The 20916-nt window shown below is 38.8% G+C and overlaps 1 protein-coding gene across 1 annotated transcript in view; it reads left to right on the top strand.

Annotated features, from left to right (window-relative positions):
- RYR2 (ryanodine receptor 2) overlaps positions 1–20916 on the top strand; it is a 421553-nt gene that overhangs the window by 364353 nt on the left and 36284 nt on the right. The window contains exons 82-88 of the mRNA XM_089529854.1: positions 7664–7763; positions 8342–8421; positions 9699–9775; positions 10405–10478; positions 11772–11789; positions 19208–19288; positions 19891–19979. Of these exons, the coding sequence (XP_089385980.1) occupies positions 7664–7763; positions 8342–8421; positions 9699–9775; positions 10405–10478; positions 11772–11789; positions 19208–19288; positions 19891–19979 (519 nt within the window). The remainder of the gene's footprint in view (positions 1–7663; positions 7764–8341; positions 8422–9698; positions 9776–10404; positions 10479–11771; positions 11790–19207; positions 19289–19890; positions 19980–20916) is intronic.

The following is a 20916-nucleotide window of genomic DNA, read 5'->3' as shown; positions in this document are numbered from 1 at the left end:
CAGTAATTTTCTCCCCAATGTGGGATAAAACATATATTCTTCTGTAGTAATGGTAAGGTAAAGTTTTCCCTTTTGACAAGTTTGTCTAGTTGTATGTGACTGTAGGGGGCCATGGTCATCCCCATTACTTAGCTGCGGGAGCCAGCATTGTTAAAGAGGGCTCTGTGGTCATATGGCCAGAATGACTGCACAGAACGCTGTTACTTTCCCACTGAAGTGGTGCCCATTTATCTACTTGCACTTTTACATACTTTCAAACTTCTAGGTTGGCAGAAGTTGGGGCTAATGACAGGAGCTCATTCTATCCTGCAATGTTTGGGTCTCAAACTGCTGACTTGCTGATGTTGCAATTGTCAGAGTCAGCGTATTAACCACTAAGCTACTGTATCCCTTTATTCTTCTTCTTTAGTTATTTATTATTTATCCTTTATGTATTTATTCTTCTGTAGTATTCTCATACTGCAACATCCTGAAGCACTGTGCAGATAATAATGCATTTTTGGGGTGCAAAAACCCTGATTTTGATGTAGAAAACAGGTTTCCTGCACAGGGAACAGTATTTTTCTGTGTAGGTAATATGGGGTTGGTTGGTAGGTATATTAAAATAAAACTGACATTTCTTTTCAATGAACTATTATTCTTCCTGTAAGCTTTTCCCAACTATAATTGAACTATTATTCTTCCGGTAAGGTTTTCCCAACTGTTGGAAAACACATTTTTCAATCAAGGAATGAATAATTATGAATCTTCTTTCCAGTCTTTTTTGGTTGTTCCCAGGCTTGCATTGGCCTGAAACAGTTGGATCCAAAGAACTGTGCTGAGACTGTGCTGGCGCTGTTTGTGCCAGGGCTGCAGTGACTTGCATGGGCCCAGGCTTGATCCAGGCTGCCACTGCAGTCCTGAACCAGGTTGCCAGATTATATCCATTCCTTTTTGAGGCAGTTCTTTGGCCTCAGCGCAGCCTTGGCATGACCTCCAGCTAGTTTGGGGCATACATTGTGTAAGCACCATCCCCCAATGTGGCCTGAAGCCACATAATTTGCTCATGTGTTTTATGTCTCTGAAGACTTGTTCCTACACCAGTTTCCAGGACACACTGAGTCATTATACATTATACAGATACTCCTTGAACCTTACCGCACAGGGGCTCCATGAAATGGGATGAGAACGGAACGGAAGGGGCTGGGAACGAGTGGGGGACGCATTTTACTGCATAAAGAAGTCCCTCACTCTTTCCCTTCCCTTCCCTTCCATTTCCAATCTATCCCAGAGGAGATGATTTTTGAGAACTGTTCAGAACAGTTTTCAAAATTCACGTCCTCTGGGATGGATTGGGAAGGCAAGGGAAGGGAACAGAATGAGTCAGGAACTTCCTGTGTGCAGTAAAATGTGTCCCCCACTCATTCCATTCCCTTCCCAGGTCCTTTTGGACCATTCTCATCTTGTGTCAGGAGCCCTGTGCAGTAAGGTCCCTTGTGTCTGAAACTAACCTGTATATTATTTTACAGTAGTAGTTTAATTAATGCTAATTCTAAATGTATAAAACTTTTAGCAGAAGAAATGTTTTAATATATGCTTCTTACACAGTCAGACAACTCCTGTATTAAAAGTATTCAGTAGTATTTGAGTCATTGTTTCTGCATTTTTGTTATCCTTTCTGGATTAAAAATGATTTATTTCAATTAATATCACATGAAGACTTAGTGAAATTGTATATTTTATAGAAATCACTCAGACAGAGACATCTACTGTAAAAAATGAACAGTAACTTTATTAAATAACAGTAAGAAAGAAAGTATCTTATGTAGGCTACTTCAAGCTTAGTGAGGTTACATTAACTACAACATGTGAAATTGAAGGCTTTCATGGCCGGCATCCATAGTTTTTTGTGGGTTTTTCAGGCTATGAGGCTGTGTTCTATAAGAGTTTATTCATTTCAGCAAATGTTTTGTACCCTATTCTCTCTCTCTCTCAGTGGATATATCAATCAGACCTGTCTGTCTAATTGTATCACAGCCTCCTCTGGACTCATTGAACTGAACTCCCTCTCCTATCAGAATCCTTATCTGATCTTAACTGAAACTCTCTGTCTCTTCAGGCCAACTGAACTGAAACATAGGAGTTTATTGCATAGGCCCCTGGAACAGGCCTGTCACATTACAAGGGGATGGGATGGGAATGGGAGGCAGCATAGAACGCAGTTTACTGCACAGGAAAATGCCTCCTCTGCCACCGGAAGTTCTCATTGCATTTTGGATGCGTCCCAGAGAGGGTGATTTTGAGGAATCCTTCTAAATAGAGTTGGTGTACACCTTGGAACTCTTTTGGTGAAGGGGTAGCCCATAGAACCACCTCCACAGGCTGAGGGAACGCAATGAGAACTTGCAGCAGTGGCATTCTCCTCTGCAGTAAACTGGGTTCTATGCCGCCTTCCGTTCTCATCCCATCCCCTTTTGTAACGCGACAGGTCTGTTCCAGGGCCTGTGCAATAAACTCCATACTCCTGCCTTTAATAATAATAAAATAATAAATTTATTATTTTTATACCGCACCTTCCAAAGATCAGGGCGGTTTACAGCAGGATAATACAACAATTTGCATAACAATAACATAACACTGCATATTTCAAATACATCACAATATCAATAGCAATACATCTCAATAATAAAAAGGCAACAATACAGTTATCAATATAACATCAATGCATATCACAAAACAGCCAGTATTACATAACAACAATAGCAATATCCAAACAGAATTAACCCTCCAACCCCCAGAGTTACCACTAAGACAAAAAACCCAAAAAACTGCCCAGATGGTATCAGGGCACAAACCAGAGTTCTTTCAGCCGTGCTTACGGCAGCGGCAGTGGCAGCGGCTTTGGGGCAAGTCCTCCGGCCGCCTCCCCGGTGGCATGGGGGGGCTGTGGCCGCGTCCTCCTTCGGGTGCCGGCGAGCCGGCTTAAGTAGGCTGCTCTCACCGGCCTCTCCCCTCCGCAGGTGCACCGCCAGAGCGGCTTTGGGGCAAGTCCTCCGGCCGCCTCCCCGGTGGCATGGGGGGGCGTGGCGGCGTCCTCCTTCGGGTGCCGGCGAGCCGGCTTAAGTAGGCTGCTCTCACCGGCCTCTCCCCTCCGCAGGTGCACCGCCAGAGCGGCTTTGGGGCAAGTCCTCCGGCCGCCTCCCCGGTGGCATGGGGGGGGGGCGTGGTGGCGTCCTCTCTATACATTCTAATTCTTTATACATTCTAATTACCCTGCAGCCCCCTTTAATAGCCTTCCAGAACTGTGATTGGTTGCCAGGAGTCCAGTTCTGCCTAGTGACACTATCACAAGGGGATATATCAGACTTTGGTGTACGTCTTGGCACCCTTTTGCCGAAGGGGTAGCCCATAGAACCACCTCCACAGGCTGAGGGATTTGGGAGGCAGGAAAAGGTTGCTCTTTTCTGTAAAGTCTACAGACTTGGGAGGAAGTTCCCTTGGTTTAAATGGCCATCCAGGTAGCAACCAATGATATTAGCTTGTCCTCAGAGTTTCATCCAAGGGAAGGGTGGGGAGGTGGTCACATGTTGACACCTGGGCCTCAGATTTACCAGCATCAGATTACTCGACCCCTTTTGTTGCTTAGCTCCAGGTTCAGTTTAAATAGGTTTTTAAATAAAGTGGGCCTTGTTTAATTCAATGTCTTGTGTCTGGTCTCATTATTTTGTGATTGGTCATCAATGGCTCTTTACACACACACACACACACACACACACACACACACGATTTACAAACAAATATACAGCCCTTCTGGATTCCCAAGGGATGCAGCTAACCACTTAACTTAAGTATTTCTTTGAGTGATTAACAATCACAAGTATTTCAGTGTATTAGCAAAACATTTCAACTTTCTTCAGATGTTCAAATTAAAAATAAGCTGTATCCAAAGTGGTTGTTAAAGAATTTGACAATGAAATATCCTAAAACTGATGATGTTGTTAAGTATTATCCTTTAGATTGAAACCATATGATATTAAGTATTTCTTCATTTTTAGAGATCTTAAAATTCTCTAAATTTCTAGCACAGTTTTTTTCTTCATCGCAACTACTTCAGGCAACACAGTGTGAATCTGATGGATAATAAATACAGTACGCACATTAGTTCTTTAGTTCTGAAATGTCAAGCATATTTCTTTGCTTCATCATTTGCAGTATATACAACATATCACGAGAATATGAATTTATTTAGTTGTTCTTTACTTATGTTCAAACAGCTAATCATTTGAATGTCTTTTTGATTTGTTCCTGTTTCTGGAACCCTAATAACCAGATTCTGTTTCTTAAATTAAAATTTTCTCTCAGTTTTCCCTCAGCTTTCACTTACCTTTGACTTCAAGACAGTTAGGCTGAGAGAAGAATGTCTTTATAACTATTTTCTTAAAACCGTATTTACTAATAAAATGGTAAAACTAGAGAAATGAAACTTGAAATAGAATGAAGAGAAAGATTGTTGGGTCTAAAAAATAAAATGTAGAAACGTTTTTTGTATTTAAATATTGTTTGAGAAACAAAGTACTGTGTTGCAGCTTCATTGAAACTGTGTTGTATTTATGTTTTGTGTCTGTGTTCCTTTTTTATTTCTCTCTTCACAAGAGGTTTAAACAAGAAGGCAATCTTTTCATAGTATTATGGCAGTAATACAGCAGTGCTGCCTACCCCCCCCCCCCCAAATATATGGTTTATTTAGACTGTTTATGCCACTTAAGAATATTAAATAATGGGAACTCTCAATAATAAGTGAGAGAAGACGATACTCAGTGCATTTTACTTCTGTATAAAAAAGAGGAAAAAAGAAAAGCTGTCTGGCTTTGACAATAGTTGTCCTGTAAGAATAAAATAGACTTATGGCCCAATCACTTGCAAATTTATTTGGAAATGAAGTTAACTGTATTTAATAGAGGTTATTTCCAGGTAAGTATGTATAGGACATTTTCTGTTTGAATACATTAATAGGCTTCTCCTTCTCCTTTTAAGACATTTCCTTCTCCCGTTCTTCCTCGGTATTTATTGTGTGAATGCTGTATATTTGTAGCTTTTCATTGTTTAAACCTCTTTCTTCTTCAAGTGTCTCTTTAGTTCAAATGGAATGTTTATGGCAGCAAAATTGTCTACTTGGCTACTTCTGCAGCAACTGCTTTTAGGTCATACATAATTTGGCCACTGTGTTTCTGAATGTGATATTACTTGACAGTACTGTGCCCCAGTGACTTGGACCTGTGGATGGATTCTATACTGCAATGGGACTCTGTGCAACTTCTAGATTTTTACTATAAACTCTGAATTTTCTGACAGTTTGCCATTTTTTGTGTTCAAGCCAAAGTACAACTACAATGAGCTGTACTTTTCTCTCCTTTTAGAAGACATCTTTTCAATCCCGCCCCCCCCCCCCCCCCCCCCGCCCATGGTAGTAATAGCACAACATATTCAAAGCTGAAGTTTAGTGTTGTCTTGCAATGAAATATATTCAGGATATTTTATTTAATTTATATCCCATCTTTCTTGCAAATGGGTCCCAAGGGAGCCCACCCATGAGGTCCATCAATTAAAAATTAGTAGCTAAAAATGCAATTAAGGCAGGTTACAAACGGGCAAAAAGGGGTGTGCTCATGACGTCATGAAGGTATAGCCTTTAGACGGCCCTTACCTGAATGCCACCATGAATGCGCCGCCTGCACGCCCCAAGCGGGAAGAAGCGGCATTAAAAAGGTGCCGCTTTTTTCCGCTTCTTTTCTATATACTGCGCAGCTGCGCATCTCCATCTGTAAGCTGCTGCACCGGTACGCCAGAATTGTTACGCCGCTAATTTAAGTTGCCCATTTAAAGGCTCTGAGTCAGCTGCGTCGCATAATGAGTTGGGGTCCTGGAACATGCGCAGTTTGCACCGAGGCTCTAATTAGAGCGTCAGATGCCATGCAGATGTGGAAGCTGCAGCACAGCTGCACTCTATTTTAATGCTCGTAACCCTAACCCTAGAGCAACATGTACGCATGCGCTGCTAGAATTGTGGAAAGTTTGGAATTCAAAGTGAACCCCTACACACATTCCTGCGCCATTTTCACCTAACAATAAAAAACGCTAAAACTTTAAATATTTACATATGTACAAGGGAGGTGATGGGGGATGGCAGGGGGACAGCGGTGGCAGCGGTGGCAGCAGCGACAGCTGTGGCTGTGCATTGCAGATTCAGCAAGAGCGCGGGGACCAAAGGAGAGGAGGCATCCATGATGCCGGTGAGACTGGCAACGTGCAAGTGGACAAGGATGCCAACACCAGCTGATCACCAGCTGGCAGAAGGCCACCTTTGTTCTTGGGTAGGGCAGGGGAAAAAGTTTAAAGGGGCCTGGGCGCTTTAAATGTGCACATATGCTTTCTGCCACCGGTGCTGACTGCCGCAGCTGCGCAGCTGCGCATCCGCCAGCCGGCAAAAGAAAAAAAAACTGCGTTTTTGGCCGCCCGTGCGGAAGCTGCCTCTCTCTTTGCAGCATCCTGCGAGGCGGCGGTATGGAAGCTGTGGGTAAGAAACGGCCCCAGGTGAGGCGTTTTCACTACCCCCAGTGTGGAAGCCCCATCCACCTTAGCCACGCCCCCGGGGCGGGCGGTCTGGAGGCTCCGTATTCAGGGGAAGACACCTTCAAGACGTCTTCCCCTGCCCGTCTGTAACCCGCCCAAATCAGATACCATATTAAAATATTAGTACATTTAAAACTATATAAAATCTTCACAAGCCTCCCAAAAAGCAACGCTCAGCATTGCCCAACCTATTTATTGACATAAGAGGAAAGTAACATACTATATCTTAAGTCTTTATTTTAAAAATTAACTCAGCTCCCTAAATATTGCATCCTATTAAGTAGCTTTTGAATATATAACAGTTTCTTCTACCATGTAGTGCCAGTTTCCTATTTAAGTGCTCTGTGCTGGCCATGAAATTACTCTCACACCGTAGAACATTTTTTTAATGCAATGTGAAATCCTTGTTATTAAACCAGACATTTGAGACGAAGAGTGTGTATTCACACTGCTGAAATACAGCAATATAATATGACATTATGGCCATGACTCTTTCCTACAGAACCCTGGGATTTGAAGTTTGGTGAGGCACCAGAGCTCTCTGACAGGCCTCTACTAAGAGTTCCAGGAGTCCACAGGATGGAACCATGACAGTAGAGCTGAAAAGCTATAAACCAAGAAGTTTAAATTCTGTGCTATTTTGTTTTTCTGAGCAAACAAAAAACCTGGCACTGAAACTTCCCCAAATATGGAGTTAGGCAGTTTTATCTGGAGCTCTGGAAATGAGACAAGTGTTAGTATGGTATTCTGTGTACGACTGGCTCTCCATATCCATGGATTCAACCATCCATGGCTTGAAATTTTCAATAATAATAATAATAATAATAATAATAATAATAATTCCAAAAGCCATTTTACATAAGGGGCATCATTTTACTATGATGTTGTATATAACATTAAGGTCCTGGAAGCAAAACTCAATGGATATCAAAGGCGCACAGTATTGTTCTATAACTTAAGTTGCAAGAGAGCCCATACATAATGGGGGGAGGGGAATACAGAGAACAGATATTCATAAAAGGCTTTGACTTAAATTATTGGGATCTGTCTTCAGGAAAAAGAAATGGAAAAGCAAAAACTCCTGTACCAGCAAGCGAGATTACATGATCGAGGAGCTGCTGAGATGGTCCTTCAGACAATTAGTGCTAGTAAAGGTAAAGATTGTTAAATATGTCCAACATTCTTTTTCTGTTTTCACATTTATCAGTGTGGGTTTCCCTTAAAACACAAATGACAACTTTACAGAGTGCAGTATCTACAGGGATTATTACATGAAGAGAAATGTATACATTTACCCCCAGCAATAGCAATAGCAATAGCAAGTACATTGCCTGGGTGCAGATGGGGTGGGATATAAATAAATTTTATTATTTATTATTACATTTCTATACTGCTTATTAGTATGCTTAAGTGGTTTACAAAATGTAAGCTAATTTCCCCCAACAATCTGGGTAATCATTATAGTGACCTTGAAAGGATGCAAGGCTGAGTTGACCTGGAGCCCCTGGCAGGAACTGAACTCACAACCTTGTGGTTTGTGAGTGAGTAGCTCCAGTACAAGCATTTAACAACTTCGCCACCAGGGCAATCAAGACACTACTCAGATTTCCCCTGAGCAGATATTAACATGCAAAGAAATGTGCAAATGTTAGTGTCATGTTTCATTTGGAAAGTTGTTTAATATTATTTCATTATATCTTTTAAAATATATAAATATATATTTGCTTTTAAGGTGAGATGGGACCAATGGTCGCAGCCACACTAAAACTTGGAATTGCCATATTGAATGGAGGAAATTCTACTGTTCAACAGGTAATATTGCTCACATTTTACATTTCTTTCAGGCATAAACGATCCTGTACCTTTGTTAAATAGTGTCATTTTGGTTGATGTCCTGTGACAGAGGTGGGTCAAATGCAACCCATTGGGTACATGAGGCCCCTTGGGATGTTAATTTAACCCCTGGTTCTCAGTATTCTAAATATTTTCTCTAAAATATTTTTGGTCTCAAATGTTCCCAAAACACACTCTAGTAAGCACTGAGTTGACTGTGTGGTTGTACGCATGGACCAAAAGGCCCATGTTCTCACCAGTACAATACCACTACAAAGGGACCTTAGCACAAGTCAAAAAGAGCCATTGTTCATGGCAACACCCAGCAGACCAGATGGCCCTGCATGCCCCTTACATTTCTTTGCCATTGTTGCTATTGGGAAGGCCCTCGTCACAGCCTCTGACATGAAAATGGGGTGCCTGGCCACATGGGTGTAGCTGGGTACCCCGTTTCCACATCAGAGGCAATGGAGATCTTCTCATAGTGGAAATGGCAGAGGAAGGTAGGAGTTGTGCAGCGGTTGCCAGTCCATGGCACTGTAGAGGGGTGAGCAGGTATGTAAACACCGATCTATCCCCACATTGGCCTGAGCACTGGCTTTGGTCCTGATAGCATGTGCTTGGCCAGTGCATTCCTGGTCCATCTGCTCAGCCCCTGTGTCATATGTTTGGCCCCTCTGGGATATTTTTAAAAGAGAAAGTGAATAGAAAGTGCCTACTCCTGTGATTAGTTATGAAGCATTTGAATATTTTAAGTGTTACTCTATGAATTCTTTGAGAACTGCCTTGATCCTACATGAGCCTACTCAAGCTTTGAAAGTATCTTCAAGTTTTCATGCTCATAAAAGGAAGGTGAAAATGCAATCTTGTTAGTTGTGGTACCCTGAATGTAAAACACAATAATACTTCATGAGCATAATGGTTAAAGTGTTTTGGGAAGAGCTTGGAAAAGTTACTTTTGGTGGAGACTACAACCACCAGTGGGTGTGCTGGGTAAGGGACTCTGAAAATTCAAATAAAAAACAAAACATTTATCAAGTTCTGATTTTGGGTGCCAAGCAATTATTATTATTATTATTATTATTATTATTATTGTATTCTCACATTTTGCATATTGTTTTTACAATTTGCAAGCTGCTCTTAGAGCCCTCTGGGCTACAATAGTCTAATTTAAATGTCTAAATTGAATCATGAAAGTAAGTCAAGTTCATATACTGTATAAATTTACAGTTTTTTAAAATTCTTTTAAATTTTAGAAAATGCTTGACTACCTCAAAGACAAAAAGGATGTAGGCTTCTTTCAGAGCCTTGCTGGTCTTATGCAGTCTTGTAGGTAAAGTAACAAATATTATATTGTTTAGCTACATGTTTTAGTATACTGTCATTATTCCAGTACTGAATGTGGTTTTTCTGTGCTTGTAAGCTTCAAAACACAACACGGTCAAGTGATTGTTTCTGCATCTTTATGAGACACCCTGGGTAGATATGTAGAACTCTGCTGGTTTGTAAATTTAAGGCAAAAATTAAAGAAGCAAACTCCAGAATCGCTCAAAAATTTCTGAATATGCTCAGTTTCCAGAATCATAGGGCCAATGAGAATAACACAAGAAAATAATGGGTGTGTATTGTCTTTCTTGAGTTCTTATCATACCCCGAAATCAAGATCAGGGTTAGTGTTAAAAACTCCTGTTTGTGAGGCAAGAAAACAGAAAGGGTAGCTTTTCCTTTCCTCATTCCCTGGAAACCATTTTCTCTCCCTCCCTATACAAACCACGGCTCACTTCAGTACCATAGAGCTGAAGGACAAAAAGTTTTAAAGAACAAAAACAGTTTTTAAAATGTGCCATTTTCCACCTCCATCCTGACTGCCAACAGAGAAAAAATTATCGTATTCAAATCTTGTAACATGATAGAATATTGATTTGTGGTAAAATCTAAACTGTGCTGCTGTTTTCATTTTAGTGTCCTTGACCTAAATGCTTTTGAGCGCCAGAACAAAGCAGAGGGCCTTGGCATGGTTACAGAAGAAGGATCAGGTAGTAACATTTTAATGTGAATTTTTTTTTTAAAACCTGAATATTAATCCCTTTAAAGAATGTCACATCTAGATGTGTCCATTGAAGTAATGCCACCCCATCCAGGATCTGAAGGTTATTAATCTTGGGCAGATGGTAGTTTAATTGCCTTGATAAAAAACAACACAACAACCAATTGTCTGAAGTAATATTTTTCAACATTTAAAAGAAAAGTGTACAAATCAATCTGAAAATGAAATAACACCTTAGAGAAGGGTAAGTTCTTCAGATGAAAGTATTTCAAAGGTTTTTTTTTAAAAAAAATCTTTCAATTTAAAAGGCAAATATCTGAACTTTTGATTTTGCACCAGATTACCTCTTCTAGCTCTTATCATCTCATCCTTGCTTTTCCTTTGCTTCCTCCTTTGCTGCCTTTTTGTTTGTTCGGTCATTATTTCGGTCTAGAAGCACTGGATTATGTTCTTTATGATTAGCTGTGCTACCAAATTCTCATTCTTTCTCTGTATTCCCAGTGGTAATTTCTTCCATAATTTGCTCCAACTAATCCTTTTTGTGTTTTTATTCTTCAAAAATAAGAAGGAAAACGTGGTTATTTATTGTTGTATTTTGGAATTTCATAATACATATGTTTTATATTGCATGTATCAGTGTTTAGTTTGCCTGCAACCAGTACACCTGATATATCTGATTATTCAAGTGTTTTCATCAAGCTAAAAACACATTAACTTGACTGAAAACCTTTGCAGTTTCTTCTGTGAAATTATCTTTGTCATCAAAAATGCTGCATTTCTTAATGTGGCATCAGTTTTTATTTTTACTCATTTGAGTAGTTCTATTAAAGTCAGCTCAGAGGAGTAAATTTTGATATTTAGGTTATTGATTTGCTTAATTCACTGAGTCAATGAAAATTATTTCCCCAAAAGCTTGGATATTGGGGAGATAATTTATATTAATATCTATTTTCTGTAAATATTCATATCAGCACTTGGATTTTCATTTCAAGAAGTTCCTTTTTTCTTTTGAAAGTCTATATATGTTACTTCAATAAAAGATGCATGTGTGTATAAACAAGTGGCATGAATGGTTTACCTGATGTCAGGATATTTTTATGCTTTTTCATCTAAAATCTTTTTAATTTTTACCTAAGTTTGAAATCTGGCATTCATAGAGAATTTAATTGCCAAAAGCAATGCTACGTATATTTTACATCTGATGAAACAAATTCTCACTTTTGTTCTTTTTTTCCTCCATTTTTTTTCTTTGAAATAAATGTCCTGTGTTTCCCTTCCTCAGTCATCAGTCATGAGCGTGGTAATTATTACATACAAATTGCCTTTCTTTTTCCTGTTGTTAGCTTTGTGTCAGCACTGTACAGCTCCTGAACACCATGTGGTTTGTTTGTTTTTTCAGAATTTCAAAGTGGGCTCTTTTTCTTTTCTTTTTTATTAGCAGTATTATTATTATTATTATGGTTGTATTCTCCAAAGGTTCCATTTGTATGCCAACTTTCCGCACATCTTTGTTTTTCCTCCCTTTCTCAGGATTTGCACAGTAACTGGCACACTAGATGTAAGAGCAGCAAGCTTTTTTGGTTTTTCTTTTTCTTTTTTGGCTTCATTTGGTGATGTTTATTTTCTTAGTGGGCCAAGTATTTGTGATGGTTGGATGTAAATAAAATGTGTGCATATGATATTAAAACCCACCATGTGCTGTAGTCTTCCTGTAGCATTTCTGTTGTGTATTTAATGTGGCTTTATGGCTGCATTGGTTTGTGCTATCATAGGAAATCAGTGGAGGATCCAGATTTGGGTTTGAGGATGGAGTAGAGGGGATGTTTAGAGGTGGAAATCACCTTTATATTGTAAAAGTAAACAAAATTAATGCATGATAACCAAAGTCATAATTACATTGACAAACACTGATAATGTTGCTGATGCTAATGTGCTACACTGAGTCACAATCTTAAAGATCATGTCTTTCATTAGAAACTGACTATAATAGACAGGAATAGACTCAAAAGATATTATTCAAAAGAAATATTAAAATGTAAGCATTGTTTTATCTAAACCAGTTATGACAGAGAGACATCACTACCAGGGGATATGTCCCTAGTCACTCTTCCATGATTATTTGCTTTTTTAATCTATGCACCTTCATATGTGAATGATTCACCAGCAAAGGTCAAAAAACACCAAAGGCAACATTTAAGAATGATGCAGCTAAAGCTAAATAAAAACTTTGAAATATCCTTGTTTTTATTAAGAGAATTACAAAGAAGCTAACAGGATAATTACATAATTATTCAGTTGAACTACATGCATAGTAAAGATTTAATAGAGGACTTTCAAATATTTTGTCATAAGGCACATGGAATTTATTGGTGGGAGAGTAAGGAATACATATGGACCAGCACTTTGGCTGAAGTGAAGAGAAATGCCCACTTTGTGTGTTGTTAACTCCTGCCTCTAATAGTTCTAATAATTGTGGATCAAAATGGAGTGAAAACCATTTCTCTTACACAGCCAGAATTTTAACATGGATTATAATTAACAGATTACAGTGGTACTGGTACTATTGCCAGGCTAATACTACTACAAACTACACAGTATTGAAATGGTTAGTAAAGTTCTGAAGATCTAGAATTTCCAGGATTTATTTCCAGGAATTTATTGTTTTACAGATGACTAAGCTGTGGGATATATGAATTTGTTAAATAAAGAAGTAAGGTATAGAAATATCCTTTTCATTTACTGAAAAGTGTATTTATTGATTATTTAAGATTATGGGCTTTTGTTTTAGATAATACAAGATTTTCAGAAATCTGGATCTTGTAACTGGTGGTGTGAGGGCGAACTATCTCACCACTGGACAAAAAATAGTAGACTGGATCAATATGGCTGGAAGTTTTATTGCCAATTGTTTCCTTTATACTTCCCCTCCCCCCACAATTTTTGACCCGATCCTTTGTCCCTATGATCAATTTCATGGTTTATTTTCTTAATACTGGACCCCCCACTGGTAAAATATTGTTGGTTTTTTACCAGATCTGTACCTAATTTGTCTTTGTGATGTAATCAATGTTGCATTCCCTTTGTTATGTTTTACTTGCTGTGGTTATTATTGGGAAAAAGGGTTCAAAACCAAAGACATATACATCAGTTTACATTACCTTGTTTTAATTTTCATTTTATTCTTGCAATCTATACAAATGTTCCCATAGTCATCATAAGCTTGAAAGTGCATTTTCTCTCTCCTTTTGCCATAGGTCTTTATCACACAGGAGGCAAGCATCTTTCTCCCATCATTGAATTGTCATTAAATCATGTTAAGCACATGATCGGAGGAAAGATGATCACACCCTCATATGCTTATCCCATTCTTGTCTTGTCTGTAAACAGTAATGGACCCATCATTTGGTATTAACAGAAACTCCCATTAATAACAAATGATGTGCCCTTTACTGTTTACAAATGGGACAAAAATGGGATAAGCACGTGGAGGTGTGATAATCTTCCCTCGATTGCACGATTAACATAATTTAATGGCGGTTTAATGACAGAAGGAGGATGCTTGCCTCCCTGTGATAAGCTCCCTTGTTAAAAGATAATGAAACATATTAGAGGCAAATATTTTTTAAAAAAATTATCTTCTTGACGTTTGGTTTTCTCTCGATGTAAGTTCTTAGTTTTGCTTGGTTTTTATCTCAAAGGCACTGTTACATGGTGGCTAAATGGAAATTTTCATCTGTGATAGGAATATGTTTAGCTCATTAATTTGATCATTGATTTATTTACTTAGAAGTAAATTCCACTCAGTTCATCTACTTTGCTTTCCAGTCAGCATTTCAGCATAGGTAAAACAATGTGAAAAGCTGACTTTCACTATTGGCTGGGTCCACACATCATAGTAAGAAAAGATTGTTCCTTCTTAGCATCTCCTGCAAGGGGGAGTGGGAGCTAAGTAAAGCATACACCATGGTTTGGCTTATTGTAGGGGGATACAGACAGCCCAAAAGGGGTGGCTTAGAGCTACCCCTTTTGGGCTGGATTGAGGCCAGGGCAAACAGATGCCTGGCCCCAATCCAGCCAGAATCCACCCCCGAAAGGAGCAGATAAGATCCACTCCTTTTCGCAGCTGAAGAAAGCCGTTCCTTCCCCCATAGAGCCAGCTTTTCCCTTTGAAAAGCCGGCTCTGGCGAAAGTGACGTTTATATGCCACACCATGCCCCCAAGCAGGACAGAAACTGGCTGGGGATGTGGCCAAGCCAGCTCCAAGTGGTCTTAAACAGGCTATCTGTACAGTCCCTGTTATATACAAACTGGGAACTTTGGTGGCTTATCTCATGAACTGTGGTTTGTTATGTGCAAATTGATAATAAAATATGGACAGCAGTCCTATTGTGTAACTGCACTCACTTGCAGAAGATGCTAAGTGAGAATGATTCAGAAGATTTAGCAGAATGATTCAGATAAGATATTACTCAGAGGAAGATCTGCGATTACAATATGTTTTGTCAAGAAGTCTGATTTAAATGCTATTTATGGCACAGTAAAATAAGGTCACAGTCACAACATATATTGTGTTTATAGTTCAGCATATAATGACTGAGTTAATAAATTTAAATTAATTTCAAATTTTAAATAACTTTAAATTAATAACTTTAAATACTTAATTTCCTTTCTCCTGTACATTCTTTATTGACCCATGAAAACAATCTCTGGAGGACTTCCTAGCTTTCCAGACACAGGACTCTGTGAGGAATGTCTCCAGACCTTACTGTACTGGAATTTGTTGATTTGCCAGTGGAAATCCATTATGGATACTGGACATAACAATGAGGCTGAGAAGACTGACAGGAAAAAGTGGGTCAATCCTGGGTTTTCTGAAAGCACATGGAAACCCTGCTGTCCTCATGGCCCACTCCCAAAGTGGGCCAAATACCCAAGGGCAGTCTGTATCGTGTGGTGTCAAGTTGCACTGCTCAGTTATTTTTTCATCTCCCCACCATGCATGCATGCATGCCATCATATGAACGCACCTCCTGTGACTATCAATTATCTCCCTTCTCCCAACCAGCTGCCATCCCATTGGACCCCTGTGTGACAGTCGCATGTATGATACACCACACAGATAGTTCAATGTGCCCAGTGACACATTGCAAAGCACAGTCATGGAGGTCCACCATACATGCCCCCTTCAGCCCCCTTCAGCCCCCTTCTATCCATGCTCCCCCCCTTCATTGGACTGTCTTGTTTGTGTATGTTATAATTACATCCACTGCATTATTGGCATTCTGCCCTGTTTGTCATTCTTTCACATTTTTGCTTTCCTGCAGTCCCATACTGGTATCATGCTGTTTATATCCAAGTGTGGTGATGCACATTTTTTGCATTAAGTCAGAGTACTGAAGCTTTTATTTTTTACTCCAGTTTTTAGCCCCAGAGTGTGGCTTTGTGTTGATTTCACCTTGTACATTGTTTAGACAGCTTGGATTTAAGTATGTTTGAAGCTACTTTATTGGACCAGTGCAGATAACCTCAATTACATGATAGTCAGTAACCAAAGCATTCAGCTTTCTTCTGGGAGATAGGAATGTGTAACTTAATCTACCAGGTACAGTTTCATAGATAGGTTAGTTGGCATGGGGTAAGTGATATTTATGACAGGAGTGTTGTCATCTGTAAGGATATGATAAGGGCCAGTAAAATTTTAAATACTGGAATTTGAAAAATGAACTTAGCCTGCTGGTTTGTTACATTTACAATGCAATTTAATCACAAATATAACCTTTTTATTATATAATATATGGAATGTGTTGCTTTGTATATATTTAAGTGTAAATATTTCTAATTATTAATAACAGGAATGTTAAATCAAGAATATGGAGAGATTATTAATCAACTGTCATTTAAGCACTTTCAAGGAAGTATAACATTTACCATTTTTTCTTTCTGTTAGACATTACTTTGGTTTAATTGCATCTCAGTCTCAGATTCTCCATGAAACCATTGATACATATAACAATTCCATTTAAATGCAGCATTGGTACTGGCAGTATTCTAGCTTAGTTTAATTTATAAAGAACTGTTAAATCCTTGAATTGTCTGGATGTGTAACTATTCTTCCAAACACAGAATGCAAAGTCTACAAAAATTAGCTTTAAAGGCTTCTGGCTTAGATTGCTTTGTTGTTGTTGTTGTTGTTGTTGTTGTTGTATATTTTAATCCAACCTGTTCTTTTATCATCAGTGGCTAGTATAGGTAGTAATCCAGCTGTTTAAAAGTACAGCTCCTATCAGCCCTCATCTTTGGCTGCACTGTCTAAAAATAAGGGGAGTGGCAAGCTAGAGGGGCACACTTTTCTCTTCCCTTGAAAAACTAGACAGACTGGATAACTCTCTCTATAAAAAAACCCCAAATAATTAAAAAAACATACTCCTGATGGGTGTAAAACATTTAGGTGAGGAAATTTAATCCACCAAACAATGGAAGTACTGTTGGTGGGTGGGTTGTTAATTTTTCAGGCTGATAATCTTCAGCCTGCTCTGTAAAGACCTGCACTCTTTCTAAAGGATCAGCTGGGCAGTCTAATGGTGTTTATTAATTGAGTACAGTCATTTCTAGGCTCAGGTGGCATTAGTGACATAATATATTCTTGGGTTGAATACAGAGATGGATACTAATGTCATCCATGTTCTGATAACCTTGAGTAAACTGAAGGAGCTTTTGATGAATACCTAGAAATGTCTACTAATTCAAAACATAGCTGCTAAACAGAGACAAAAGATTGACAACATGCCTTGTGTGTGTATGTCCCTTCAAATCACCTGTCAACTTGTGCTGGCTCCATGAATTTCATATGGTTTTCTTAAGCAAGGAATACTCAGAAGGGTCATTGCCTTTCTCTAAAACAGAGCCTACAGCACCTGTATCCTTTCCCAAGCTGTTCAACTTGTATGCAGAACATATTATATGAGAAGCAGGCTTGAACACAGAAGAAGGAGTGAAAATAGGAGGAAAGAATATCAACAAAGTATGCAGAAGACACAGTACTATTAGCAGAAAACAACACAGATCTAGAGCAGCTACTATGGACAATGAAGGGAGAAAGTGCAAAGGCAGGTTTATTGTTGAACATAAAGAAAACAAAAATAATAACTACAGAGAATTTATACAAATTCAGCCTAAATAATGAAGAAATAGAAATAGTAAAAGAAAAAAACCTTATGATCAAATATTAATCGGAGGAGGGACTGTAGTCAAGAAATCATAAGACTAATAATGGGAAGGGCAGCTCTGAAAGAGATGGAAAATAACCTAAATATATATAAAGATATACAACCAAGCATGAAAATTAGAATCATACAAGCCATTGTATTCCCTATTATGTATGGATGTGAGAACTAGTCGGAATTTGGGGATTTGTTGAGGATACCATGGACATCGAAGAAGTCAAACAAATGGGTCCTAGAAAAGATCCAGCCAGAAATCTCTCTGGTAGCCAAGATGACTAAGGCTGATGATGTTCTTTGGCCACATCATGAAAAAGCATGAATCATTGGAATAATGCTAGGAAAGGTGGGGGGAAGTAGAAAGAGAGAAAGGTCACAGGTTAAATGAATGGTAGAGGTCATGGCCCAGGTGTGAATTTGCAGGAACTGAGGAGAGTAGCGGAGGACAGTGGAGTCTTGGAGATGTCTCCTTCACACGTTAACCATGGGATGAGACTGACTTTAGGGAAAGGCAATGGCACCTTTGAGTATTCCTTGCTTAATTAAATTCATGGAGTCAGAACAAGTTGACAGGTGACCTGAAGGCGCACACACAGACACACATACATGAGGTATGTTGCCAATCTTTTGTCCTAATTAGCAGCTGTGTTTTACTAACCAGGGCTGACCCTGTCTAGATTCCAAGATCAAATGGGATTCTTCATGGTATTTAAGCCTGCTTAAGATCTTGCTAGAATATAAAAGTTTCATTTGCTTCTGATCTGCTTCTGAGCAAAGTTCAAATGGTAGGTGCTTACCTTAAAGCTGTATGTAGCTTGAAGTCTGGTTACACAAAGAAATAACAGTATAATTTCAGAATCAAAGTTTTCTTCTAGTTAATGTGAGTGTCTATAAAGGAGGGAGCCTTTCTTGCATTTTGGATCACCTGGACCCTCTGCTAGTGTCTTATAGTCAGAGGTCTTTTAGTCTTTCCCCCTCTTTGCTTTTAACCTCTGATGTATTTTGATTTATGTTGTGGTTGTTATCAGAACTACCTTTCTGTAGTTGTATTAGTTATAGTAAACCAAATCAAAACATGTCATAGAAATGTTTTGATGTAAATTAAATATAGCAAGGAAACTAACCCAAACCCCATTTTTGTTTCTAGATGGCATCAATATTCCAGAAGCTCTTTTTAATCACCCTGAAACACCAAGAAAGTTAAATTCTAACTATTATACATTCACTAATACAAATTTCAAATGGAAGAAACTTCATAAAATATTGCCAAGCCTATGCTGCCACATGTTGGGAGGGAAATGCACTTTGAAATCTTACATTTTTAAAAATTATGAATAAATGTAACTGTCTGCAAAAGAATGTATCTTATATTTAATTCTGAAAAGATGCTGCAGAGTCTCTTACATCTATGCAGTCTTTTTTAAAAGCAAAAAGTAGTGGTTTATACGAGCCTGTAGAGATCTTTCCTGATGTTTACTAGCCGCTGACTTTTCCACAGGAGAAAAGGTGATGCAGGATGATGAATTTACTTGTGACCTCTTCCGCTTCCTTCAATTACTCTGCGAAGGGCACAACTCAGGTCTGTTGGTAGAATGCCGGTTAAGTAATCCAGAGTTGCAAAAACTAGCTATAAAAGTGTATTGTGAAAGGCTTATGATTTTTAAAATATTTTTTTCCAAATTGCATGCCAAACAAGTAGATAGAGAATGAAGACCAAACATTTATGCTAATTAGAAATGCTGACTTGTTTACACTGATAAGCTGTGTGTGTGTGGGGGATGAATCAAATGACATTTCTAGAGGTATAGACTATATAAAAGGGCAAACAATATTTGATATGGTGCTTTAATGCCCTAATTCTAAAGCAATGAAATGCTGTTTTTTTTTTTTTTTAATTTGGGTAATGAACTTTCTCCAAGTAGTAATTCGTAATGGATGAGTCTTCCCTATGAATACCTCCCAGTTCCTTCCCCTTACAGTAAAAAAGCTGAGAACAACAAGAATAAAAAAATATATTTATACCATATATACTTAATTATGAAGCAAAATTGTTTGAAAATGGGAAATACAGATGGCCAACAGGATATGTGCTTAAAAGAATAGTGTATAACACTGGTAGTTTTCAAGAAATGTAAGTTTGGGTGTAATATTAATCCAATCTCATTCTGTTTCCCCCCCAAGATTTTCAGAATTATTTGAGGACTCAGACTGGTAACAATACAACTGTCAATATTATCATATCTACTGTGGATTATTTATTGAGAGTTCAGGTAAAAATCACATTTGAACTATGAAAACAATGGTTGACATGCCATCACTGTTTACCTAATAAAAAAACCCTAAAATAAATCATTGTAAAGCGATTAGCTCAGGAATGGACAACATTCAGAAGCTGGGAAGGTGCTTTGGATCCCCAGGATCTTTTGAGGGTCTCCCTCTTCTGCCTCCATGTATAAATTCCCACCCCCCTAATTTTAGGGAATACCCAATGCCTGCTTAATGCTTCCTAGTAGGCAATTTTGCCATGTTTTGTTGCACCCCAGGCCATTTTAAGTTCAGTTGAGCCCCCCTTTTTAACAGCTAGTGACCAGCATGTCAATGTCTGGGTGACAATGTTATAAGAAAAAAGGTGTCTATTGAGCCCAAAGCACCCACTGGGTGAGAAACATGGGGAAAATGCCCATATATCCCTTAAGGCAGTTCAGGACCCATACTGGGCCCGGGGGGGGGGGGGGGGAGGTTGTCACAAAACAGTAGTGGGGCTGGGTGAAGCCCATGAGCTCTATTTTTCCCAGCCTTGAATTAGTTAGTACATTGTAGAACACAGTGGAGTACAGTAGAAAATGGTTGGTATCCTTTGCCATTTTTCCACCCTCAAGAAAAGCCTAACAGTGATCCTCTAACATCCCCAGAATTAGAGATATGCACCACCCATTTCCCTCATTTGTGTATCCTCAAATTTCCACACCTGTACTGCACAAGTCAGACAAGGAATACGGCAGTAGGAAAGTCTGGTGAAAGGTTTGTCCTCATGGTTTCAGTCTACTCTGAATGCATTTGGAAACTTCCATTGCTGATCGGAATTCGGGGAAATTTTAATTTTGAATGCTATTAGTCTGTTTCATTGTTCTGAGGATAGTATGACACTTGTTTTTCTTTACTGATTTATCAAGTGGAAATTTACAAAGAGTTGTGAAGTCATCTGTT

This window comes from Sceloporus occidentalis, unplaced genomic scaffold, assembly GCF_023333645.1.
Source record: "Sceloporus occidentalis isolate IW3139 unplaced genomic scaffold, rSceOcc1.0.p SCAF_6, whole genome shotgun sequence".
In the NCBI taxonomy this organism is placed as follows: Eukaryota; Metazoa; Chordata; class Lepidosauria; order Squamata; family Phrynosomatidae; genus Sceloporus; species Sceloporus occidentalis.
The sequence above is the reverse complement of the archived record's forward strand: the minus strand, read 5'-3'. Positions and strand labels throughout refer to the sequence as shown.